We start from the raw sequence: 22,949 nt of genomic DNA, 5'->3' as shown, positions 1-22,949 counted from the left end.
GAACAAAGGAGGTCTGTTCTCTTTTCCTTCCCCAACAAAAACACTGAACCTTTAGGAATTCCACCAGCCGAAATAGCACTTTTGCAGAAGCGGAGAAGGGAAGAGGAGAAAACGCAGGCTTGTTGGGTTTCTGCTTATTGTGTGGCTACAGAAACAACAGACCTTCTGTCCACAGAGAGAGGTTCGTGAGGCAGCCTCACCCCAACAGGGAGGCTTGAATTTCACTCTCACAATGTAAATGAGACACTTAGCAGGGGAAGTCTAGCGTGGCCGTGGCGGCAGAATTAGCAGCTACAGCTCAGCTCACTGGGCAGAGCTTAGCCAAGACCTAAGGCCTCTGAACCCTCCTGCTACTCGAGGAGCCAACTCAGCGGGTGAGACAGAAGTTGAGGGGAGGGTGGTTTTCCATCTCATGTTGAAGAAGGAAACAAGGCAGAAAGACAAGCGGCTGAGCTTGGGTTCCAAAATGTCAGTTTCTTTTATTGTTTCCCCTCACCCCACCCACAATAAGTATTTGCTTTTTTTAAAAAAACACACCTTTTAAATTGGGAGTTGACCAGTGTGCCCCAGTGACAAAAGACTGACAGTGTTCGTTTTGCACACAGTCTCCGTAAGAGCAAGTAAGAAGAACTAAGTCTGTATAAATGCATAAGGACACCTTTCCCAGGTGTGCCAGCAGAGAGGTGGGTGGACGTTCGGTACACGCAGATATGCAGCCCTGGCTGCCCCTGGCAAGAGAGCCAACCTGTTCCTCTGTCCCCTAGCAAAGCACTTCCTCACTGGTCCAGGCAGAGATCCTGTCAGCAGCCTCCCCACCCCCCTTAACTGTCCCCCCCCCACATACTGATAAAGCCCCCCTGCCCTGACTTCTCATAAGGAGCCCTCTCCATCCAGCCCTCCCGCCCCCCTCCACAGTCACAACCAACAATCATTTTATAATCAAAGGCTTTCACAGCTGGAATCACTAGGGTGGTGTGGGATTTCCAGGTTGCATGGCCGTGTTCCAGTAGCATTTTCTCCTGACGTTTCACCTGCAGACGCCAGCCACAGATGCAAGCAAAACATCAGGAGGAAATGCTACTGGAACACAGCCATACAACCCGGAAATCCCACAACACCCTAACAGCCGTCTTGCTCACTCAAGCCCCGCACTCCCCCCTCCAGGAGTCCAGGAGCCCTCAGGTGCGGACAGTGTTGATCCGGAGCGGCTGCACGTTCTTGCCGTTCGCGTGGCTCTGCCCAGGACTGAAGTAGGAGCAGAGCTTCCCCGGAAACCTCTCCCGGAAGGTGTAGAGCCACGACATGTCGTCTGCATTGTAGAAGATCAGCAGCCCCTTGTCAAAGTCCAGGAAGACCCCCACCTTCTCCAGCTTGCTCTTGACGTTCAGCCGAGTCCAGGGCTCCGTGCAGGCGCTGTACTGGTTGCCGTCATGCATGACGATGCAGTAGAAGCCGCGGCTGGGCTGGATCTGGATGCTGCCCTTGCGGGTGACGGCCTCGTGGGCCAGGCCGATCATCCACTGGGTCTTCTCGGAGACCACCACCTCCCAGTAGTGCACGCCGCTGCCAAAGGCCTCCGAGCCCAGCACCGACACCTCCACGTCGAAGCGCCTGGGAGAGTCCTGCAGAGGCTGAGGGTGCAGGTTGCCGTAGGCCACGATGGTGCAGTCGTCAGACAGGATGAGGCGCTGGTGAGCGGTTGCCGGGTCCAAGGTGAGCGCAGCGGGCACTGAGGCCACGGGAAAAGAAAAGGGGGGGCTCAGAACAGGTATCCTGGGGCCAGGAGCCGGCCAGCAAGAGGGTTCTTCAAACCTCTCCTGGGCCACGCCTCGCGGGGGCGAAAGGGCCTCCAAGGAGGCAGCAAGTCATGAGGCCCTCCCTGGCACAGACCCAGGGAAGCTGCTCAGACAGGTCAGTGCAGCGTTCCAGGGAGGATCCGTCACCCCGGCAGAGCCACGCCTCCCTCCCCACAGCTGAAACGAGGAAGGAGACGGCAGCCCACAGGGGGAGTCCTCCGTAAATGCCAACCAAGATCGGGGGGGGGGGGATCATTTTTTCCTCCTGACAACTTGTCAGTTTTCCTGATGGAAAAAATATTGGGCAATACTGAAACACCTCCTGTGAAAGACTGTCTTTTGGGGTGAGGAAAGACTTCCTTTTCCAGCGCGTTTCACTCAACGCAAAGGTAAAGCATGAAGTCATTCCAGAACTTCCTCAATCCTTCAACAGAAAAACTGGGAAATGTGGGGGAGCCCCGGAAAGGAATGCCCTCCCTGCGATGCAGGCACCCAACACTTTCAAGGATTTCCTTGTTTAATTGTAAATATGCAGCCGGGGAAGGTGCCTCCCCCCAGTCAAGGAGCACAAGGCACGTCAAGCGTCCCGACACGTAAAAGGTTCTGGGCTCCGCTCCCTCAGCACAGACTCCACAGGGACGGGGCCCTGAAAGACGCATCGGACTGGGCCAGAACCCGACTCACCTGGGTGGATATCCTGGAACAGGGACTTCCAGATGGTGTACTGGAGGGGTCCCATGTACTTGGAGGTGGGGAAATCTTCGTAGGTGAGGTTTGTTTCGTGGATCTTGCCCTTCAGCCTGCAGGAAGGAGGGAGGCAGCCAGTTGCCTGCCATTTACCACGTGGGGGTCCCTGCCCCAGCCCCTGAGGCCCAGCCCCTGCAGCCTCGACGCGGATGGCCCCAAACCCTGATTGTGAACAGCACAAGCCTGAACTCTCTTTGCTCCTGATCTCCGGCCGTGGCCACACCCGCGGCCCCCCACCCCTGCCCCAACGCATACCTCTCAGAAAGGGAGCCGATGCCCGCCAGGAAGGCGTGCTTGTCCGCCTCCGCCAGCCTCTCCTGCAGGATCTGGGTGCCCTCCTGCACTTTGCGCAGCTGCTGGCTGAAGCGCTGGATCTTCTGCTCGATGTCCGTCAGGGTCCTGGCCGTGTCGGCCTCCAGCTCCTCCAGCATGGCCTTCTGGCGCTCCCGCAGCAGCCGGTGCAGCCGCTCAAAGGCCTCCCCGATCGTGGCTCGCAGGCCCTTGGCAGAGGACTGTGCAGAGAGAGGCCTGGCTCAGACCAGCCTCCTGGGCCAGCAAACCCTCTGGTGTCCCAGTCCAGCTGGCCCAAAGCCAAACTTCAGGGGCTCATAACTGGCAGCCCCGGGGCCATACGTGTAGCACCCAGGAAACTTGGGGGGGGGGTGTCTTGCCCTGGGCACGCACCAGTGCGGGGGTGTGGCAGAGATCTTTGGGGTGGGCATGGGCACACGTATGCCCTGGGCGAAGTTCCCCCTTGCTCCGGCCCTGCCCGGGGCCAGTCCTGCCTCAGCCACAGACTCGTGTCTAAGCCCTTAGGCAGGTCGCGCAGCCGTCACAGCCAGCCTAATTCATAGCAGGTTGAGCAAACATTGAGAATAACAGTCGTCGTCCCTCTTTATCAACTGCCTTTGCATCACTACACTACACCACAGGGTTGTATTTGGCTTCATCTGCATCTTGCCCCTGCCTTTCTGGTGGCTGATCCATGAAACAGATGAATCTTCACCCCCCTGCGGAACAAGTCTTAAGCAAAGACGGAAGAACGGTGGATTCAGTCAACCAAAGCAAAACAGCCAGTGCTGTAAAACAACTGGGCTGAATGTTTGCCCCCAAGATGAGGCGGCCAAGTGAGAATCCCACACGAGGCCCCGCTCACCAACAGCACAGCCACTGGGGCAGACAGCAAAGGGGGCCCCAAGGGAGGGTTCAGATGAGCTCTGCTGGGTCAGACCGAGGAGGCCCCCTGGCCTGGCCGACTGCAGCCGGGGAAGATGCAGCTGGGGAGCAGGGGAGCTGCAGCTGACTCTTCTCCCCGGGGCTCACCTGCAGCCTGCAGGCCGGAGCTGGAAGCCCCAAAGAGGGACTGAGCGCGCTGGCTTTGTCCTTCAGGCAGAGTCATTCTTCTCCGGCACACAAGCTGCATTCAGCCGGCCCAGCCCCCCCCCCCCCCCAAGACAAAGCGGCCACTGTTCTCCTCGGCCAAGGGCAGCGGGGCCCAGATGCAGCCCTGGAAGTGGCCGGCCAGCCCCCCCCCCCGCCCCCTTTACCTTGGTCTCGGCCAGCTGGCGCTTCAGGAGGGCCAAGGCCTCGGTGTGGCTGCGCTCGCTGTCCTGCAGGGCCTGCAGCTGCTCCTTCAGCTCCCGCTGCAACGGGCACAACAGAGAGGCGCTCAGGCGCATCCACAGGGACCCCACCCCCCACCCCCCACCCCCACACGCACACACGCACGCCAGCCTCGCAAGAACAGGGCAGGCGCCGGGGACGGCGGCACTGCCTGCCACGGGATGATGGGGGGGGGGGGGAGATGGGGCGCCGCCCACCTGGAGCTCGTCGAAGGCGTCGTCGAGGCCGGTGACCTGGTGCTGCTCGTGCACGGCGGGCTCGTCGCAGAAGAAGCAGACGACGGCGCGGTCGGTGAGGCAGAAGAGCTTGACCTTGGCGTGCTCCTTGGCGCAGGCCGGGAAGGCGCCGCGCCGCGCGCTCAGGATGGCGTCCAGCGGGAAGGCGGCGTAGCGCTCGACGATGTTGGCCAGCTTGAGGCTGGGCGCCACGGCCGGCTCGGCGAAGCAGCGGCGGCACTCCGGGCAGTCCCGCGCCGCCGCCGCGCCCTCCTGGCGGCTCCAGTGCTCGGCGATGCAGCGCCGGCAGAAGTAGTGCTCGCAGCCGAAGCTCACCGGGTCCTGGTACAGGCTCAGGCAGATGGAGCACACCAGCTCGTCCTTCAGGCTGCACGGGGCCGCCAGGCACGCCCGCCCCGACGCCGACGCCGACGAAGGACCCGCCATCCCGCGCCCCACCACCCCCGGCCGCCGCCGCCGCCGCGCTCAGGCCCCCGCCGCCCAGCAGCCCCGCATAGCCCACCCACCCCCGCCCTCCCCGCCTTGGTCCTGCCGGCTCCCGCGCCGCTGGGGATCGGGCGGACGGAGGGCTCCGCAGCCGCTGCCGGTCCGCGCCCGAGAAGCCACCGGCGCGCACAAAGGGCCCCGCTCGACCGGCTCCTGCGCCTCCGCCGATGCCACTAAGTCAGCCCCGCCGAGCGGGGGGCGTGGAACTGCGCCGCCTTAAAGGCGCAGGAGGCGCCGTCGCCGCAACTGCCACCCCTCCTCCCCTCCCCTCCTGGCGCGCAGGCAGCGGGGCCCGGACAGCGGCGATCGGTGGACTGTGGCCCTTTCCTCCCCCCCTCCCCGGCAGGGACGGGGCTCCTGAGAGGGAAGCGGGTGGCGGTACAAAAGCGCGCCCCGTGGAACTCCCCGCCTCGAGTGGGGACGAGGCTCCTCTAAAGGCCTGGAGCCCCAGAGCTGCCAAAGCGGGGTCCAGGCCGCCCGCCCAAAGGAGCAGAGCTGCGGCGCGGGGGCCATTGTCCAGACGTTCCTAGTCTGCTCCCGCAGGGCTTCTCTCCGTCGGGGCAGAAAAGGGGACGTCGGCGCCCCACCTGCGGTCCCAACTCGCCCTGCCAGGCCCCCTGGCTGGACAGTCGGGGGGGCCTGCTGCCCCAGAGCCCGAAGGGGCGCCCGGGGCAGGCATCAGGAGGCAAGGCAGGGGGACGTCGCCCGCAGCCCGCCTTTCCCACGGGCGCCACCCCGGGCAGCGAATGACCCCCTGTCGGGACCCATGGCGAGCAAGGCGGCGGGGCTGCAACTTGTAAGGCAGGAGCCGGCCAGGAGCGCAGGCAGGGAAACGCCGCACGGGGCGGCACAGTTGCAGCCGCATCCTCAGAGTGACGCGGGGCCGACACCACGGACAGTGCCGATTGCGGCGAACTGGCAGGGGGGCAACAGGCCGCCTCGTCCAAGGCAGGCGCGTCATTGCGATGCCGGAAGCCGAGCGTGGCTCTCTCGCTCGCCGTGCCTCTTTGGCTTCAACCAGCCTATCGAGGCGCGGCTAGAGCCGGCCGGCGCTCCTGCGCATGCGCCCCTCGAGGCCCAGCCTTCCCGGAGCCCGGCCGCCATCTTGCTTCCGGGGTCTGGCCACCGGGAGGCGGGAGGATGGAGCCCGGTGGGGCCCGTCGCGAGAAGCCGCCGCCGCCGCCCCCGCCCAAGGCCCGGGAGCAGGCCGGCAGCCGCGGGGAGAAGGCCAAGCAGCGCGCGGCCCAGCAGGAGCTCAAGCAGCGGCAGCGCGCCGAGGTGGGCGGGGCCGCGTCGCGGAGTGGGCGGGGCTAAAGCGCAGGTGTGCAGCCACGCCCACTGTTGGGCGCCCTCTGGCGAGGGTTAGAGCTTCCACGTCCAGGAGCAGTCTGCTTGCGAATGCCAGCTGCCGGGGGGGGGGGCGCAGGGCGGGGCTGCCGCCTGGCCGGCCTGGACGGCGCCGCTGGGAAAGGCATCAGGTCCACGTGTATCAGCCGGGCTCCGGTAGGCGGGCGGGGCAAGGTGCTCTGGAGCTCCCTGAACTGGACCTGGGCGCTTCCCTGAGCTGAGTGACGTCCGCAATGCTGGGGGTCTCCTTCCTCTGCTTGCTGTTGGGTGGGGGAGCCCCTTACCCCCTCCCCCGCTTCACTTCAGCATGAGGGCCCCCCCCCGCTAGTGTGGAGAAGAGGGGGCCAAGGAGCTGTCCAAGGTGGATCCTTCTGGTCAGCCATCCTGTTTTCCCAGTGACCAGGATGGGCTCGAAGCCTCTGCCCCAGCATTGGTCTCCCAGCAGCTAGTATCCAGAAGGCAGGGGGGGAGGGCACATCTGGTCTCCATCCCAGAATAGTTCAGAAGACCTCTGCTGGAGCCGCTTTTCCAGGTGGCAATCCCACCCCACCCCACCCCACCCCCCGCCAGATGTATAACATGTGCCTGTTTTGTTTGGTTCCCAGATTTATGCCCTCAACCGAGTGATGACGGAACTGGAGCAGCAGCAGTTCGATGCCTTCTGCAAGCAGATGCAGGCGTCGGGCGAGTGAAGGCGTTCTTCCTGCGTGGGACGGAGCCCCGAGCGTGGCTTCAGCCCTCGAACAGACAGACAGACAGCCGGAGGGGCTTCTCCAACACCAGCCCATCTGCACCCCAGCCAACACCCAACTCTGTGCTTCTCTCTTGGGTGCTCCGTTCCATCCTCTCTGTTTTGCAACTCTCTTTTTTAACTCTATTTATTACTGTGGTTTGAGAAATAAACGTTTAAAGAAATAAAGCTGTTTTGTGGGTTTTATGAGGGTCTGAGGACTCATTGCCTTTTGAACCGGGCTAGTGTGTTCACCCTTTCCTTACAGTCCTGATCCACCAGCATTTGAGACAACCCCTCGATACAGCAGCTGCCGCTGAAGGCCATCCCAAGCCTGCTGGCTGTGCCAGATGAAATCAGCTTGCAAAACACAGGAATCTCTGTCTCCACATTTTATTTCCCAAAACACAAGGTTGCCTGTTTCAAGTACAGTTTTCCAAAGAAACCCAATAAATCTTCCAGACATTTCCCCACTCTCATATTAAAAACAATTGTAGGAAGAAGATTAATTTTTTTAGGAACATCTCGCTACGTTGTTCAGTAAAAAATAAATAGCCCAGTGCTCCCCCACACGGGGAGTTTTTGTTCTGTTTGGACAGCAGCAAATCCACTTGCTGGCTTCATGCAAATAAGTAATCAGGGCTTTGCCTCAAAGGAGAGGCCAAAGCACTCAGGAGCCTAGCAAGTTTTTAGGTAAGCAAAAAGAGAGTCATCTTCTGGGGTGCAACCCACTGACCTTTGTCAGGAGCGGGGTGGGGCGGGGACTGAGCTTTCAGAGGCCCTCCAGGTGTTTCTGTGCAGGGACTGGCATTCTTGATAAGGAAAGCAGCTCAATGGCCTTTTGTCTCCTTTAAGGGGTGAGGGAAATGCTATGCTCTGTCCTGATGGCAGACATATCATACAGGGCTATTTAATACAGAAGTAATTTATGTGCCAGAGCCTGGAAACTGAATGCAAAGAAACGAGAGAGCTGTGTGGCGGTAAAAGGTCCAGCCAGAGCTTTTTTCAGACCCGCAGGACCGTTGGACATTCCCTAAAAGGCGGTTCTGTGTTGTCACAGCCCCTCTGACTGGTTTCTGTGGGATTGGTGGACTCGGCTGGATCAGCGTCTTGATGCTGAATAACTGAGAAATCTCTGAGCTGGCTTCAAGTCCACCTCCCAGAGCATCTGCTCAGATGCCCACAAGCATCTCTGCAGAGGTTGGAAACTGGCCAGGATGAAGGTTCTTAGCTATCGCTTGGCTGGTGATCCTCCAAGTAAAACTGGACATTGTCTGGAATCTTTGAAGAGGCATGAAAGGTTAAGTCTCTGTAGTTTCAATGGGTCTGCATTTGGGATGGGATAGTCTGAGTTGGGCAACCTGGAGAGATCAAAGAAGGCCAAAAAAGCCACAGGAGGGAGGTGGACTTTGGCCTTGAGAGCCAAAGTGGTTCCTCCTTCACCACAGACCCTGTTTTGGTCCCAAAACAGTAAGAATTAACTCCTGAGAGGTGCTCTGAGTTGTGTTGCACATCTGAACAAACCCAAGATGCCTGCACGCTCCCTTTAAGCGCTGCCCCCTCCCCCTCCCCAAGGTTTCCCAGGCAAAGGTGGCTGCCCGTGGGCAGGGAGTGCGGGGTCTCCTTCTCTGGGACAGAAGAGCATTCCTGCCAGGTAGTGCAGAGCACGGAGCAGAAGGAAGCTCCCAGAAGCCATCAACATGTTACACCGAGGATTTTTTAAAAATCTAAAAATGACTTTCTCTTAAGTCTCTAGAGTGTTCTTTGTTTATCAAGAATCTGTACATTCACATCTACGCCGAAGATGAGGCTCGGAGGGTGATGCTTTCTGTTCACCTGGCAGCCAGCGGCCGCTGCGCTCCCCAGACAGCCCTCCTGCGTGGAGGACACAGCGCGAGAGGATGTGATGGAGACACCCCAAAGCCATTTTGTTCAAGTCAGGACGGTGAAAGCTTTAGTAAGGTTTAGGCAACTCATGGATGTTAACACTGGATCGCTCGGTCGGAAGGGCAGGGCTGCCTCGGACATTTCACCGCAGCTGCGCACGAAGCCAACGTCACCTGTGCAGTGCGTCGGCCAGCCTCACGCTTTGTGGCTCCACAAGGCAGTGGGGAAACAGATGTATGAAATGGCCCAAAGGAGATAATACAGCGAGGCTGTGGGGAAGGCAGCGAAGAAAATCACCACGACCCCTGGAACGCCAGAGAGAGAGAAAGAGAGTTCAGACGAAGGCTGGTGGAGCACAGGTGTCCCTTCCAAAGTGTCCCACGTAACCAGCACACAACATTCATCTCAGCCTGACGTGGGCCTCGGAGAAGAAGTCCCTGCCCTTTACAGTCTGAACCTGCCAGCAGAAGAAAGAAGACCCCAGAAAATGCTGCGCTGGGATTTGGGGCCCCGTCACATTTGAGGACCTGCTCTGCCGCTTCAGCCAGCCGCAGCTGCAGCCTCCGTTCTTCCGCCTCACTCTTTTCTCTCCAGCATGGGTGCGTAAGCACACCCGCCCACGGTCCAAGGCTGCTAGTGTGGAGCTATGTCCCGTCCCTGCATAATGCACAATTTGTGCAGCAGAGGGGAGCCAAGAGCTGCCATCAGATCAGAACGGGATGTCAGGGAAAGGCTCCATTGCCAGCAGGAACAAGGAAATTCCCAGCCGAGGGTCCTCCCAAACCACGCCGAGGCCTTTGGCTGTGCCGCTGAGGAAACCAGGGCCCTCCGGGCAGAGCTGCCATCTGGTTACTGAGGGTTCAAACTGGACCTTGACTGGGGAGGAGGAGAGAAGCCCTCAGCGGGCCACCATCCCATTCTCGGCTCTTGACAACAACGAGCACTGCTGGAGGTTTCCAGACCAAGGCCAAGCGTGGTTTGCTTCATGACTTTCACTGGGCCAGAAGGGATCTATTCTCTAAATGGCCACGGAATCCACCCCCCCTCATCCCAAACCTGCCAGCGTGGACTGCCCGGTAGACTAAGCCCATTCCTGCTGAGACGCCCCCGTCGGCCCGATGGGAACTCACCTCCCACGTACACCACCTTCTTCCAAGCCTGGGACTCCAGGACTTTGTCGTGAGGGTAGCAGCCCCGATCCACCATGAAGAGAATCATCACCATGGCAACAATCCTTATCACCAGGAGGTTGCCCCCGGTTAGGAGGTAGGTGGAAGCCAGCACCGAGGAGCCGTACGGGCAAGGCAGGCCCCGGTACGTGAAGGGGATCCCTGCAGGAAAGGGCAGGAAAGGGGGGTGGCAAAGGGGACAGAGGAGCAGCCATTCTGTTCCTTTGTCTCCGTCCTGTTCCCTGCAGTGCCTCGCCCCCCTCGCTCTCTAGGCTGGCCTCAGCAGCCAGGGACTCACCACTGGAGAAGAAGCACAGGCGTGTGAACACGGCCAGCACGTACACGATGGCCAGCACCCCGTCCAGGATCCCGTGGGCCTGCAAGAGCAGGGCCGTAGCCAGGCCGAAGGTGGTGAAGTCTGCAAAGTCGTCCAGTTTAGCTCCTGGGGGAGATCAGAGAGAGAGGCAAGCTGGTGGGTCCCGGACAGCCACGAAGCGCCATGCTTTGGCCACATTCCTCGCACACCAGCAGCCACCAGGGGCCCCCCTCTCCCAGACTCAGACCAAACTTTTCCGCCCAAACAGGATGCCCGAATCCAGCACATCAAACGAAATACATCCTCAGAGGCACTCCCCCTTGGCCATTTGAGAAGCAGAGAGGGAAGAAGAGAAGAAGAAGTGTTTGGATTTATATCCCCCCTTTCTCTCCTGCAGGAGACTCAAAGGGGCTGACAATCTCCTTGCCCTTCCCCCCTCACAACAAACACCCTGTGAGGTGGGTGGGGCTGAGAGAGCTCCGAGAAGCTGTGACTAGCCCAAGGCCACCCAGCTGGCGTGTGTGGGAGTGCACAGGCTAATCTGAATTCCCCAGATAAGCCTCCACAGGCGCCAGAGCTGGGAATCAGACCCAGTTCCTCCAGTTTAGATGCATGAGCTCTTAACCTCCTACACCACTTCAGTTTCAGTCACTGTAGGGGGTTTCAAGCCTGTTTTGCCCCCTGCCACTCGCTCCTTGTGCGCACTGCCGGGACAGCAGCCACAGGCTGTGGCCTCACTTTCAAACTCCTCTGGGAACGGGACAGGCTCCCCACTGAGGCCTCGTTTGCTGGCAAAGCAAAGCGGGTCAAAGGCTCGGCCACTGAAGCACAGAAGGGGCGGGGAGGGGGGGCCGGGAGACGGACTCACCCAAGGCGGAGCAGGCGTTCAGCTGCCTGGCGACGGCTCCATCGGCCAGGTCCAGCAGGAACCCGATCAGCACCAGCCAGCATGCGGAATGGTGCAGCCTGCAGGGGGAGAGGCGAGGGCATGAGCAGGCGTTGCCATGGCTACCCTCTGAGGTCCCGCATTCCCTGAGCCACCAAGCGAGACGGTCAGCGTACAGGGGGAGGATTCTGGCCCCATGCCAATCTCTTGCGCCCCATCCCCATTCCACGCACACTGGCACATGCCTGACACCGCCAGGGCAAAGAGTGTCCCAGTGCCCGCACCTCTCTTCCTCTCAGACAGCAGAGAGAGTGTCTGCGTCCCGTGCGCCCCGAGAAGGAAGGAGAACAGAAGAGTTTGGATTTATACCCGGCCTTTCTCTCCTGTAAGAAGTCTCAAAGAGGCTCACAAACTCCTTCCTTTCCTCTCCCTGCTACAGACACCTCGTGAGGTCAGTGGGGCTGAGAGAGTTCAAAGAGAACTGTGATGGGCCCAAGGTCACCCAGCAGGCTTCAGTTCACCAGACAAGAGTCTGCCACTCGTGTGGAGGAGCGAGGAATCAAACCCGGCCCTACAGGTTAGAGTCCACCGCAACCCTGATGCCACGCTGGCTCTTTGGACACGTCACCCATGAAGCATAAAACCTCCTCAGGCTTAACATGATCCAGGCTGCAAAACCACCAAACAACTCATCTTCTCCCGCCCAGGAGGTCCATCTGCTGAAAGGGTCTGCTGCTTTTAACCAGTGCATTCCACAGCTCTCCAGCCCAAGGTCACGGCTGGGTGAGAGGAGGGCCCTGGAGCTTGCCGGGAAAGAGCCGAAGGCCTCCATTCAATCCCTGGCCGCTCCACACCACTTTGTGTCTGAGATCCCAAGAGCCATTGCTGCTTCAAGGAGGCAATACTGGACCACAATATAAGATACACAAACACGCGTGGCACATAGGCGCCGGCTCAAGAAATTTATATTACCTATTTGTTACTTGTAAAGTATGCCAAATTGTTGGCTATTAGACTTATCAAACTATTATATCTGCATAACACATATATCTCCACTTTAAATCCAATTCATGCAACAATTTATTGCAAGACAACCTTCTCTCAGGTCCATAATGATGTCATTGTTAAACCAACAATGTCCACAATCTTGTATATATTATTGCGTCATTATTGAGCCGGAGCCTATGTGCCACGCGTGTTTGTGTATCTTATATTGTTTTGAACGTAGCACATTTATTTCATTAATACTGGACCACACAAACAAATGCTCGGGCTGTGTACATGACTCTTGGGCTGGGTCACACGGGTCCACGTACCCGTTGAGGGTGCACAAGATGGAGAAGAGGCCCGTGACAAGGTTCGCCATGGAGATGGAATTAGCCACATTCTTACGCAGGAAGTCCACCACCTGAGCCCGGCCCGCTTGCTCAGTCAGGAAGAGCTTCTTGATGTACTGAAATATACCTGGAGACCAGCAGAAGAGAAGTCAGACAGGGCAGTCCACGGACACCACCTTCCTCGCCGAGCAGAAGTCATTCAGGAAGAAGTCATTCAGGCAGACCTGGGACCAGCAAGGTCTCTCCTCAAAGGGGTGCTTGGAAAAAGCAGGCTAGGTAGGTGGCGCACGAGAAGAGAGCCTCGGCCAGCCCCAGAAGAAAGGGGCGCTGATTAAAAGAAGGTCTAAGTGGCTAGAGCCGACCGCCTGATCAGCTGGCCTTCCTCGAGAGTGACTGCTCCCTCCTTAGCCTTCTGGTGTCTGGCTTTTGGTTTGGCCAAGGAAGAGGAGTGTGTGGAGGGGCTGCTGGCCCTGATAGCCACTGGGGCATGATTTCGTGGCCGCCGTGGCTGCCCCTCCAGGAAGGCTGCACGTGTCATTAGTTCTCCTTTTGGTAAAAAAAACAACAACAACCCAACAACCTGAGGCTGAGAGTCTTGTGTGGCACGAGGGCATCACAGACAGGGGCTCTGTCCGCTTGGCACGCAGGAGAACTCAGGTTCAGGCCCCAACACCCCCAGGGATCAGGTGACACAGAAGACCCCTCTCCCTGGGGCCCTGGGAAGCTGCTGCCAGTCTGAGCCGACTGAACCTCCCTGATGAACCTCAACAGTCTAGTACAGGGGTAGGGAACCTTTAACGCTCAAAGAGCCATTTGGACCCGTTTTCCATGGGAAAAGAAAACACTTGGAGCCGCAAATAATTTTTGACATTTAAAATAAAGATAACACTGTATATATTGGGTTTTTTTACCTTTTACTCCGCTCATTCTGAGAAGCGCATGGATGCATCTGCCCTGCTGCCCGCAGGGCGGGCAAGGATGGGGCCAGCGGCTCGGCTCATGGAGCCGCAATGTAAGGGCAGAAGAGCCGCATGAGGCTCTTGAGCCGCAGGTTCCCTACCCCTGGTCTAGTATAACACAGTGTCAGATGTTCATTCGCCCCACCCACCCACCACCACCACCACCACCACCACCACCACACCCATTTGCTGAGCCGTACCAGTAAAATGCTCTCCTCGGCTCGCCTCTGGCCACCTAACAGCCTTTCCCGGAAGAGCTGGCCTTCTGGAGAACCGCCAGCCACAGGAGGTGGGCTGTCTCCGGGACAGCTTCAGCATGAAGCTGGCATTACACAGCCCACCCACCCACCCCGCTCATGGTGCTGAGCTCAGCAGAAAACACGGCAGCAACACAACGGAAGCTGAGGGCAGCAGAGGCAGTTGGCGGATACGCTCAGTTCTGCCTTCCCGCGCGGCTTTCGTTTAGCCCACACTGAAATCTCTCGCTACAGGTACATGCACGAATCTGCTCTTCAAAGGTAGCTCTTATCCATGTTCCTGCTATATTCCACCCCCACCCCCGTACACCCTTCTCTTCCCATTACCATCCGATATACGGTCACTTGGAAACGAAACATCCCCCGCCACAATCGAGAAAAGAATAACAACCCCACTCCTTAATGCTAAACATTTTATCTCCCCCAAGAAAGGGCTACTCTTTAGAGAAAGTGTGAAGGGACATATCCTACTAGTGTGTTTTGCACCCTGCCCTTGATGGGTTTCCAAAGCCAGGGAGGTTCATGGCATTCTTCATCTGAAAGAAAACAGCAGTCAGAGCCAAACATCCACAATCCAGCAGTGAGAACCTGGCGTTTCCAAACTCCCCCCTCCCCAGCGACCCACCTGTTCAGCAACCCTCTCCCCTCCCCTCCCCTCCCCCCACCCAGGCTCACCCCGAGCCCCCATCCCAACAGACGCATTTCAGGTGTGCCCTTCCCCCTGAACAAAAACACAATGACCAAGTGGGCCTTGCATTGTGAGTAGCTTGGGCACGTGTGATATGCACAGACGTCTTTTCTGGCCCCCATTTCTCTAGAAACCAGGCCTTCTTCCAACTCTTAGAACAGATGCCAGACCTCGCAGAACATTGGCCTCCGGGGCTGAGAATGTGCCGACGCTCACAGCCAAAAGGGAGAGCAAAGAATTTCAGCGGGTAAAACCCAGCATGTGGTGCGCGGCCCGCCAAAGTGGATCGTTCTTAAGTGACTGTCACTTAGAGGAACCAAAGGCCTCTTAGCCGGCTGGCCTTTCTGCTCTGGAGGAGGTGGAAGTCTTGCCCAGAGGTGTAAAGCAAAGGAATCTGTGGCGTGGTGTGCTCTTTGGACTTAGCGGCCATTCACGTGGAGTGCTTTTTAAGTGCTTACAGAGCAAACAAAAGGCTCTGAGCTTCCTTGAGCCGCAGTGGGAAAAATGCCCATGACGTTCCCTCCCCTCACTTCATTTCCAGAAGGAACTCTTTCACAACTAATGCCTCTGAAAGGAAGGTTAGACAAGCTTGCAAGGAAGCAACAGGAAATCAACTGTTGATACTGCAGAGGATTTGGGGAAGATTCACTGCTGTGATGCTGTATGCATGATGGGTCTAGGGCACAGGTACAAACTCATGGATTCACAGTTCATATGGACTCTGCCAGCATGATGCTGGCAGGGGATTGCGGAACCGTAAAGTCCAAGCAACACACCTGGAGGGCCGCGAGTTTGACACCTATGGTTCCAGGACACCAGCACTCTTGATTCTTATCAGCCCCTGCCAGCAGGGACCAATTGGCCAAAGCCGGCAGGGGCTGATGGGAATTGTAGTCCATAACATTCTGAGTGCCAATGGTTCGCCACCACGGGTCTAGGGGCTTCTGGTTTATTAGCAGAGGCAAGTTTGGGAATCCCTTACAGACCCTCGAGAGTGCAAACGGACTATCGGGTCCCTGAGGGGTCCTCCAAAGGCAGGAGGGAAGCCGTGGCTCTACTCACTGCAGGCCCCCGTGTCAGCTGCTTCTCCTGGCTCACACTTCCTCCCTGCACTGCCTTGTATTGACGCCCCTTTAAAATCCAGCTCTTTGGAGCAGAGAGGGTGATGCTCGTTGGGTTTCCCGTCCTCAAATTCTTTCAGCAGCCTTTGGCTACATGTTCTAGAAGCCCCATGGGACAGATGCACAAACCAAGTTCGGGGCATTTCTCCTTGTGCATGCCGCAGGACTCTTGGCTGCCCAGCAGAAAAGACAACAACAGTGATTCTGCAGATTCTCCCTCCTCCCTTTGTTTGGTCACAGGCAGGTGTATTTCGCTGTTCTGCCCACAGTGAGAAAGGGGGCAGGTGGACAGTGGCATCGCTCTTACAGAGACCGCTCTGGTTGGCAGGTTGCGACTGGCAGCCTTTTCTCTGCACTGAGGGAATTAGATAGGCATAGTTTTGGACAGAGAATTGTAAGCTATTGGGTGCAATTTATTATGTCTGGATCTGTACCCACCGGCTGCCTCCTGCTTCTGGCAGCCTCTGAGATCACCTCTGTCCACCGAGGACTGAATTGCACAGCCTGACCTCCACTGCGGCCTTTTGAGCAGGGAATGCCCAGGTGGGACCCCTGGGAATCCACTAGAATCCTACCTATCAGATACATTTTTCCTGGCCCAATTGTTAGGAGCTCAGGCCTGCAGATGTGGGGCATCCTCACAATAACCCTGTGAGGTAGGTCAGGCTAAGGTTACGTGTACCCCTCCACATATTCAATGGCGATTGCTGCACCCCTAATTCTCTTTTAGTGTTACCGTAGTCCCTTTGGAGAAGAAATCCCAGACAGGGACCCTTGGAAGGGACCTTCTGTTCCCTGGGTGCCAGGCATCCTGAGGCCTCAATTACTACTAATATCTGCCTCGGAAGGAAGCAGCTGAGATAGCATCTTGCATAAATATGCCCAGCAAGCACCGTTCTGGGCAAGGCTTTCTACAGAGTTTCTCAGCGGCCAGATGACCCCCCCCCCTGCCCACCTCCACTCAGCTTCCAAACTTTTCTCCAGGAACATTTGCTCCCAGGGAGAGCAGGGAGCGTTGCCCAGCTGGCCCAAAGGTGCTTGGGACGGGCACCATGGAATGGAAGCCTGGGGAAGGGGACAGCTCGTGCCAGGATCTGCACCTGCACTTCCATTAAAGAAAACATGAACCTGGCGGGGACGACAATACGCCGAATGAAATATTTATGTGTTCTTCTGTGTTGAGTCCCCCATTATTTGCTGGGACTTGAGAGTTACTCTAAATCTAGATGGGGGAATCCCCCTCCTTTGTTCTCTGCAGAAATACACTAGGACTACCCTTGCACGTAGTCCTGGACGACTCAGAAGCAGACCCAGGCATTAATTCTGTTCCAAGGGAAATCCAGGCTAGAGCCAGGCATGGCAAGTCTCTCCCAGGTGAATTCTCATTAGCAGAAACAGAAACAGAAACATATCAGCAACAAACAGTATTTAAGGCAGGCCTGAATCCAGGCAGCACGCACCACACAGCCAGGGCTGCAGTCCATGACACAGTGATGCTGAAGCACACACTCAGGCACAAACATCTGCACACACACACACACACCCCCCCCAGGGCCTTCCCATTCTTCTGGAGGGACCCTTTGGCATCCTTCTGCTTTGAGAAGACACCACTGCAGAGGCTGCTCCCCTCCCAGCATTCCTGGGCCCCGGAGGCCAGGAAGGCATCTTGGGCCTGCCCAGAACAGCCAACGCCTGCCGACTGCCAGAGGCCCTGCTCAGCCTCTTCCCCCTCACGAGGCTGGAGGAGCCCTGTGGGGAGCCCAGAAGTCACCGGCTGCCTCGTTGCACTCAGGGAGGGTTTGCATGCTGCTCATCTTGACAGGCAGCCCCGGGGCGGGGGGGGGGGGCATTGAGAGCAGTGGGGGCCCCCATCTTTTTCACCGCTTGAAAGTGACTGTTCAGGCACTATGTTTAGAGCCCCATTCTCCTGGAATGCCCTGCACTATCAGGGAAGGGGGCCCCCCGACAACAGGGAAGTGAAGGGGAGCCATTAATATCTCTTTGTGTGGGAACTGACTATGGACTACAGTTCCCATTGTCCCCTGCCAGCACATTGGATGGGAACTGTAGTCCACAACATCTGGAGGGCTGTGAGTTTGACACCTATGAACTAGAAGAACAGCTGTGACCAGGGAGGGGAGCAATAACTGATGGGGGAGGTAGGCTCCCCACTCCCCTGGAAATCACTACCCAGGCACCCAAAGGCCCCTGAAAAGCAGCAGGGGGGGCGGGGTTGGCATGGATCAGGAGAGCGCTGCATAGCCCTGGTCCAGACCCACTCCCCAGCTCTTCCTCTGTGCCAAATTACTTGCCTGGGATTCCAGTCACAAACCTGGGAGTGGACAAGGCTTTGAGGAATCCAAGGGTCGCAGCCCTGGCGCATCTTGTGACTGGGAGCAGGGGCCCATATTAAACTTATTCTATCACATCACTCCCTCCCCAATCCTAATTCGAACGCACACACACGGTCCATGCGCTTCCACTGGTCTCTCGTGGGTCCACAAACATAAGCTCGCATCCAAGGACGAGGGTAAGGTTCTTCGGTTCAAACCCCCATGACAGTCCAAAGCTCCGCCTTCGCTCGTGTTTTTAATTTTAAAGCGTTTTTTCGCTTGGCTCTTCAGGTACGCCTGGGCATGAGCCTCTAATCAGACTAATAACGAAAGTGCTTTGAAATGCTCCATCAAATAATCATAGATCAGGAGTATGTACGCGACAAAGCCCTCACTGTGCAAAACAAAACCTTCAGTCTTTCAACCTAAAGTATTGACATGGGCGCTTACCATCGCCATTACCCCCCTTCAATACACACACACCCCAACAACAAACAACAACAACAACATCCCGATTGTACTTTGGCCACCAAGGAGTGTGGTCCTTTTGGGCGGAAAGGAAAGACCTGCCCTTGCTGTCAGGATAGCAGGAAGGCAGGAGGGGCTGGCGAGACCCCAGTTCAGGAGGATCTGGAGCAGGAAGAGAAGCAACAGGCAGGCTCTGGTGCAGGGAGGAGGGAGGGAAAGGTGGGGGGTGAAAGCCAGCAGTAGGCTTGAGAAGGCTTTCCAGAATCTCTCCTGGGCATGCGCAGAGTTTAGGGCAGGAGGGGGGGACAGTGCCAGTCTGGTCTGGGCATCTCTCCGGGGACACCAGCCCAGCTCAGGTAACAGTCCTTGCATCTGCTTTGCGCCACATACACCTTTCAGGGCTGAAGGGCCCAGCCCCTCCCTGCTCCCAGCATCCTGGTCCCTGGATCAGCACCAGGGCCTGCCCCTCCGGAGGAGAGATTCGTGCTCTGCCCTTCCTGCGCACCACCAGGCTCTCCTTCACCATCCTCCCCCATATCAGCCACAATGGACTGCCCCACTGTCCATCGGAAAGAGGAAGAGCAAATGGGGAGGGAAAGGTTCCACAGTTCGGAGGGGACTCCCCCACCGCATGCCGCACGAAGCCCCAGGAAACAGCCTGGCTACTGAAACTGATGCAGGTTCCCAGCACAGGAGGAGGCGGTGCCAGAATCAGGGCCGCTCGCGTGTGCAGATGCTGCCGAAGGGTGCTGTCCTCCAGCCATGCTGGCAAAAGCGTGTTAGACGCAGACTCCACCCCACCCCCGCTGGCATTTGGTGTGTCAGGCCCTTCCATGCATGCAGGCAGCGCAGCATCGGAGTCTCTCGTGCAGAGAAGCCAGGCCTGAGTCCTGGAGCACCTTAGAGACCAGCAAGTTATTTGGGGCCCAATCCTCCAAGAGTGGAGCCTCCCTTTGTCAGTTAAGCTTCAGAAAGCAAAGCAAGGAAGACCTGGAGGATGGGGTGGGGAGACAGCTCTACAGAACTGTTCCAGACCACCCACCAGCTGCAGCCCCTCCGTGGCCCGGCAGCCTCGGTCCAAGCCTGGCTGAGCAGTCCAGAGGCCTTTGTTTAAACTGCAAAGAGATCCCTCCAAGGTTTGCCGGGGTTTTGCTCTTGAGACTTTGCCCTCCTGCCTCTCTTTGTGCTGCCTCTGTAGGCCTCCAGCTGAAGGCTGCTCACAGGCTGCAGCAAATGCACAGCAGAGCCGCCCTTCTTGGATGCTGGAGTGGGGCGGAGCCAGGATTACACAACAGGGGCTGGCTGATCACAGCTCTCTGGGCACCCTTCCAAGTGCCACACGTCACACACACACACACACACACACCCCTGACCTCACACTCACTGCATGCCAGGCCAGCATCCCTGGGCCAGTAGCAGGACCAAGGGCTCTGGAACCAGGTCCCTCTGAGGGCAGGCCTTGGCAGGCTGGGGGGCAAGCTTTTCTGCTGGGCAAACCTCTGCCACTTGCAGGCTGCAGGCATGATAAGCGTGGCCCCTGTGGCTCCACGTCAGCTGCCCGTGACACACATTGGTGAGCAGCTTTGCCGGCAGTTCGTGTCAATGTTAATAACGGGCTGCCCCCCAACGGGGACTCTGCTGTATTTGCTTTGAACCCTAAGGAAGAAGGGAAGGGGAAGCCCCCATAGGGGCCTGACGGCCAGAGGCACCCATTGGTGGGTCAGGGGGGCTCCAGTGCAGTGATCAGAAACACCCAAAGCAGTCCCACTGTGGACTGCCTGCCGCCCCAGGAATCCAACCCCCTGGCAGCACCATTTGGAAAGGGGGCTCCCCCCTTTCCCATTTAGGGCAAGACTCACACACAGCCTGTGGTGGAGCCTGGTGGGAGGGGGGAGAGGGAGGGGCCTCACAGACCATTTGCAGGGGAAAGATCAGCTTTCAAGACCATTTTGGAGGGTGAATGCTCAGGGGAGAGAGAGACAGAGAGAGAGAGAGAGAGAGGCCAGGGCCAGGGCCGAAGAGCTCCATGGAAAACCTTGGAGAGGCAGCAGGGAACCAGAGAGGAAGGTGGCCACAGGAACCTCGGGAGGGGGGGGGGGCTCTCACCCTCCTGCCCCCACAGGCAGCTCCAAACAGAATTGGCTGGAAACTTCATCTCCAAAAGTGGGTCTTGGAGTTCCTGGCTGACAAAGCAAAGCCGACGGGCCTGCACACAGAAAACTCGGAAGTGGGGAGACCCCTGGGGGGAATCCAGGCAGGGCCCTTTGGGTGCCCCTGAGAGTCTGCCTGCACCCTGCGCTCCTAGGCAGCTGCCCTTGGGTGCCACCCCAGGCAGCCGTCTCAGCGCCACCCTGCCTCTGGACATCTGCAGCAGCAGCAGCTGTGTTTGCAAAGGCAGCCCCCGGCCAGGCTGGTCTCTGGCCGCAAAGGGCAGGTGGGACGGAGCAGGGTCTGCAGCCCCTCAGCATTTGTGCGGGGGAGGGGGGAATGCTTCAATCAGCAAACTGTCGTTTCCCCTCCAAGGAAAAGGAGGCCAGGATCTGGCCTTGGAGGCTGAGCATCAAATGGGAGAGGAGCCACGGGGGTGATGAGGCCCCAAGAGATAAAAAGCGAGAGAGCAGGAAGCAGGAAGGATTGAGGTCAAGAGGAGGGGGGGGGGCATCAAGCTAAGCCCCACAGGATCTCATTAAAGGGTAAGAGCAGACCAGTTCCTCCAAGGCAGCTGCCTGCTTCTGCCCCCCCCCCCTCTTCTTGGGAGGCCTGCAGATCTGCTTCTCCTGGCTCCCACCCACCCAGGGGACCTCTGGGCTGCATTCACCCAGGGGCACGTCGGGCACCCCGGCTCAGCTCCTCTGGGAAAGGGCTGCAGACCTGCCCGGCGCTTCTCTGCTTTGGGTCCCCGTGTGTGGGGGGGGGGGGCGGGGGGAGGTGTTCCCTTCCTCTCTGGTTCTCCCTCAGGTGGAAAAGTGTGGGGCGGGGGGGAGGACTTTTGTCCGCCGCAGCGGGTGAGGGCCTCCCAGTCCCCGGACTCACCAGCACCATCCACATCTTGGCACGGCTGAAACGGGAAAGCCGCCGGCTCCTCTCGTGTCGCCGCTGCGGGGGAGGAGGAGGAGGAGAGGTCAGCTGCGCGCCGCTACCCAGCCGCGCCCCCTCCCCTTGGCGCAGGGCTTGCCGCCGGCTGTGGCGAGGAGGGAGGTTTGCCAAGTTGCCGGCCGCCGCTGCTGCCCGTCGTCGTCCTGGCCAGGAGGCCGCGGGGTGGGGCGGGGGGCGCCCCCGGCCCAGGACAGAGCCGGCAACAAGAGCCGCGACCTGCCAGACGCCAGCCCGGCCAGCTCCGCCCGCAGCGCCGCCCTTTCCCCTCCAGCCACTGCAGGCAGCCCACCCGGACGCCCCCAGCCAACCCCCGGGGCCCTGTGCCCAGGCAGGGTGGGTGCCGCGGGCTCCGGAGTATGCGTCCCCACCTCTCTTGCGCCCCGCCAAGGTCCATTTAGCCTCCAGCCGGCCGCCCTTGGGAAGAGCGGGTGTGCCTGGCGGCGAGAGGATGTCCCTCCTGTCACATCCGTGCCCGGGCCACGGACGCCGGCGGGGCGGGGCGGGGTAGACTGCGGCCAGGCGGGGAGGCTCGTGGGGCGGCCCGCTCACCGGGAGGGCTGCCCTGGGCCAGCACCATGGCCGCGAGGCGACGGGCGCTCCGAGGCTCCCGCTGAAGAGGGCGCCCGAGGTGCCGGGCCGCAGCGCCTTCCTTCTGGCTGCTCCCCGGACTCTTCCCTGGCCGCCGGGCGCTCCCCGCTGTGGCGCGTCACGCGGCATCAATACGGTCCGCCAGGCAGGCAGGTAGGCGCTCACCGGGCCACGCCGCTGCCGCTCGGTCTGCCGATGGCTGCTGCTGCTGCTGCTGCCTCCGCGGGTCTGGCCGCTCCGCTCGCCGCCGCTTTTATGGCTCCCGTCCCCGCGGGGAAATTCCACAGGAAGGGGCGGGGCCCGGCAGCCCCCCCCCGCGCCTCCCCCGCCGCCTGGCTCGGCCACGGACGGAGCGAGGGGGTGCTCTCCGGTGGCCGCAGCCATCTGCTATTCGGCAGCTCCAGCTCGGCGAGAATTCTGCTGGATACACTCCCCTCACACCACCACTGGCTCCGGGATGCTCTTGAATGCCACCAATGCCTCAGGAGACCCCGGGCGTCTTGGGGACCCCCCAGAGGCCCACCCTCCTCCTTCCTGTGCCCCCTCCCCCCTCAGTTCCCCGGCAGCTGGAGGGTCCGCAAGGCGCCACTCAGGCCCAGAAGCCCCTCAGGGACCGGCTCCCTGGACCCCATAATTCCCTCTCTGGCCGGGCTGGAAGGCGCTGTCCAGCTCTTCTGGCGAACACCGGGCGCTGGCTGCGGGGCCATCGGATGGGGTGGGCTGTCCGGAGAAGGAGGAGTGACAGCCTTTACATGGGATCACAGGAAGCCAGAGAAGACTGATTCCCATCGTTATAACGTTTATCAGAGCAATCATTCTCACCGTTATAACATTAACCCATTAGACCAATCCATCGTAATAATAAGAGTCTGAGACGCG

At 59.0% G+C, this 22,949-nt stretch overlaps 3 protein-coding genes across 6 annotated transcripts; 1 reads left to right on the top strand and 2 right to left on the bottom strand.

The window, feature by feature from the left end:
* Positions 1-454: 454 nt before the first annotated feature.
* TRIM62 (tripartite motif containing 62) lies at positions 455-5,113 on the bottom strand. Its single transcript, XM_048518548.1, has 5 exons — positions 4,364-5,113; positions 4,091-4,186; positions 2,799-3,055; positions 2,481-2,596; positions 455-1,729 (listed from the first exon to the last, which is right to left on the bottom strand). The coding sequence occupies exons 1-5, from the start codon at positions 4,826-4,828 to the stop codon at positions 1,179-1,181; spliced, it is 1,485 nt and encodes a 494-aa protein (XP_048374505.1). The 5' UTR covers positions 4,829-5,113; the 3' UTR covers positions 455-1,178.
* A 108-nt stretch (positions 5,114-5,221) lies between these two features.
* LOC125445498 (small vasohibin binding protein) lies at positions 5,222-7,150 on the top strand. Of its 2 annotated transcripts, none has more exons than XM_048518554.1 (2): positions 5,222-6,209; positions 6,841-7,150. In XM_048518554.1, the coding sequence occupies exons 1-2, from the start codon at positions 5,655-5,657 to the stop codon at positions 6,925-6,927; spliced, it is 642 nt and encodes a 213-aa protein (XP_048374511.1). In that variant the 5' UTR covers positions 5,222-5,654; the 3' UTR covers positions 6,928-7,150. The 2 variants fall into 2 exon arrangements, with proteins under 2 accessions (XP_048374511.1, XP_048374512.1); XM_048518555.1 differs by having other exon boundaries at positions 5,956-6,166.
* A 192-nt stretch (positions 7,151-7,342) lies between these two features.
* TMEM269 (transmembrane protein 269) lies at positions 7,343-22,465 on the bottom strand. 3 transcript variants are annotated; one of them, XM_048518549.1, is made up of 8 exons: positions 22,236-22,465; positions 21,420-21,482; positions 20,109-20,115; positions 12,540-12,690; positions 11,206-11,303; positions 10,320-10,463; positions 9,983-10,183; positions 7,343-9,157 (listed from the first exon to the last, which is right to left on the bottom strand). In XM_048518549.1, exons 1-8 carry the CDS (start codon positions 22,452-22,454, stop codon positions 9,048-9,050), a joined length of 993 nt encoding a protein of 330 aa, XP_048374506.1. In that variant the 5' UTR covers positions 22,455-22,465; the 3' UTR covers positions 7,343-9,047. The 3 variants fall into 3 exon arrangements, with proteins under 3 accessions (XP_048374506.1, XP_048374507.1, XP_048374509.1); XM_048518550.1 differs by lacking the exon at positions 22,236-22,465 and adding an exon at positions 22,032-22,116; XM_048518552.1 differs by lacking the exons at positions 20,109-20,115; positions 21,420-21,482; positions 22,236-22,465 and adding an exon at positions 14,248-14,418 and having other exon boundaries at positions 12,540-12,687.
* Positions 22,466-22,949: the final 484 nt, after the last annotated feature.

The sequence above is a fragment of the Sphaerodactylus townsendi genome, linkage group LG16, assembly GCF_021028975.2.
Source record: "Sphaerodactylus townsendi isolate TG3544 linkage group LG16, MPM_Stown_v2.3, whole genome shotgun sequence".
NCBI classification, from domain to species: Eukaryota; Metazoa; Chordata; class Lepidosauria; order Squamata; family Sphaerodactylidae; genus Sphaerodactylus; species Sphaerodactylus townsendi.
This window is presented reverse-complemented; position numbering and strand designations above follow the sequence as displayed.

What these genes read in the sequence shown, in the direction of transcription:
- TRIM62 (XM_048518548.1), bottom strand. Translation starts at nt 4,828, where the DNA reads ATGGCGGGTCCTTCGTCGGCGTCGGCGTCGGGGCGGGCGTGCCTGGCG. An exon ending in GCCAGCTGGCCGAGACCAAG is followed by an intron (nt 3,056 to 4,090) that starts GTAAAGGGGGCG and finishes CTCTCTGCACAG; the next exon opens with TCCTCTGCCAAGGGCCTGCG. An exon ending in GTTCCAGGATATCCACCCAG is followed by an intron (nt 1,730 to 2,480) that starts GTGAGTCGGGTT and finishes CCGTGGCCTCAG; the next exon opens with TGCCCGCTGCGCTCACCTTG.
- LOC125445498 (XM_048518554.1), top strand. Translation starts at nt 5,655, where the DNA reads ATGGCGAGCAAGGCGGCGGGGCTGCAACTTGTAAGGCAGGAGCCGGCC. An exon ending in TGGGCGGGGCTAAAGCGCAG is followed by an intron (nt 6,210 to 6,840) that starts GTGTGCAGCCAC and finishes TTTGGTTCCCAG; the next exon opens with ATTTATGCCCTCAACCGAGT.
- TMEM269 (XM_048518549.1), bottom strand. Translation starts at nt 22,454, where the DNA reads ATGGCTGCGGCCACCGGAGAGCACCCCCTCGCTCCGTCCGTGGCCGAG. An exon ending in AGCGGCAGCGGCGTGGCCCG is followed by an intron (nt 21,483 to 22,235) that starts GTGAGCGCCTAC and finishes CCTCCCCCGCAG; the next exon opens with CGGCGACACGAGAGGAGCCG. An exon ending in ATCTTGTGCACCCTCAACGG is followed by an intron (nt 11,304 to 12,539) that starts GTACGTGGACCC and finishes CTCCCCCTGCAG; the next exon opens with GCTGCACCATTCCGCATGCT.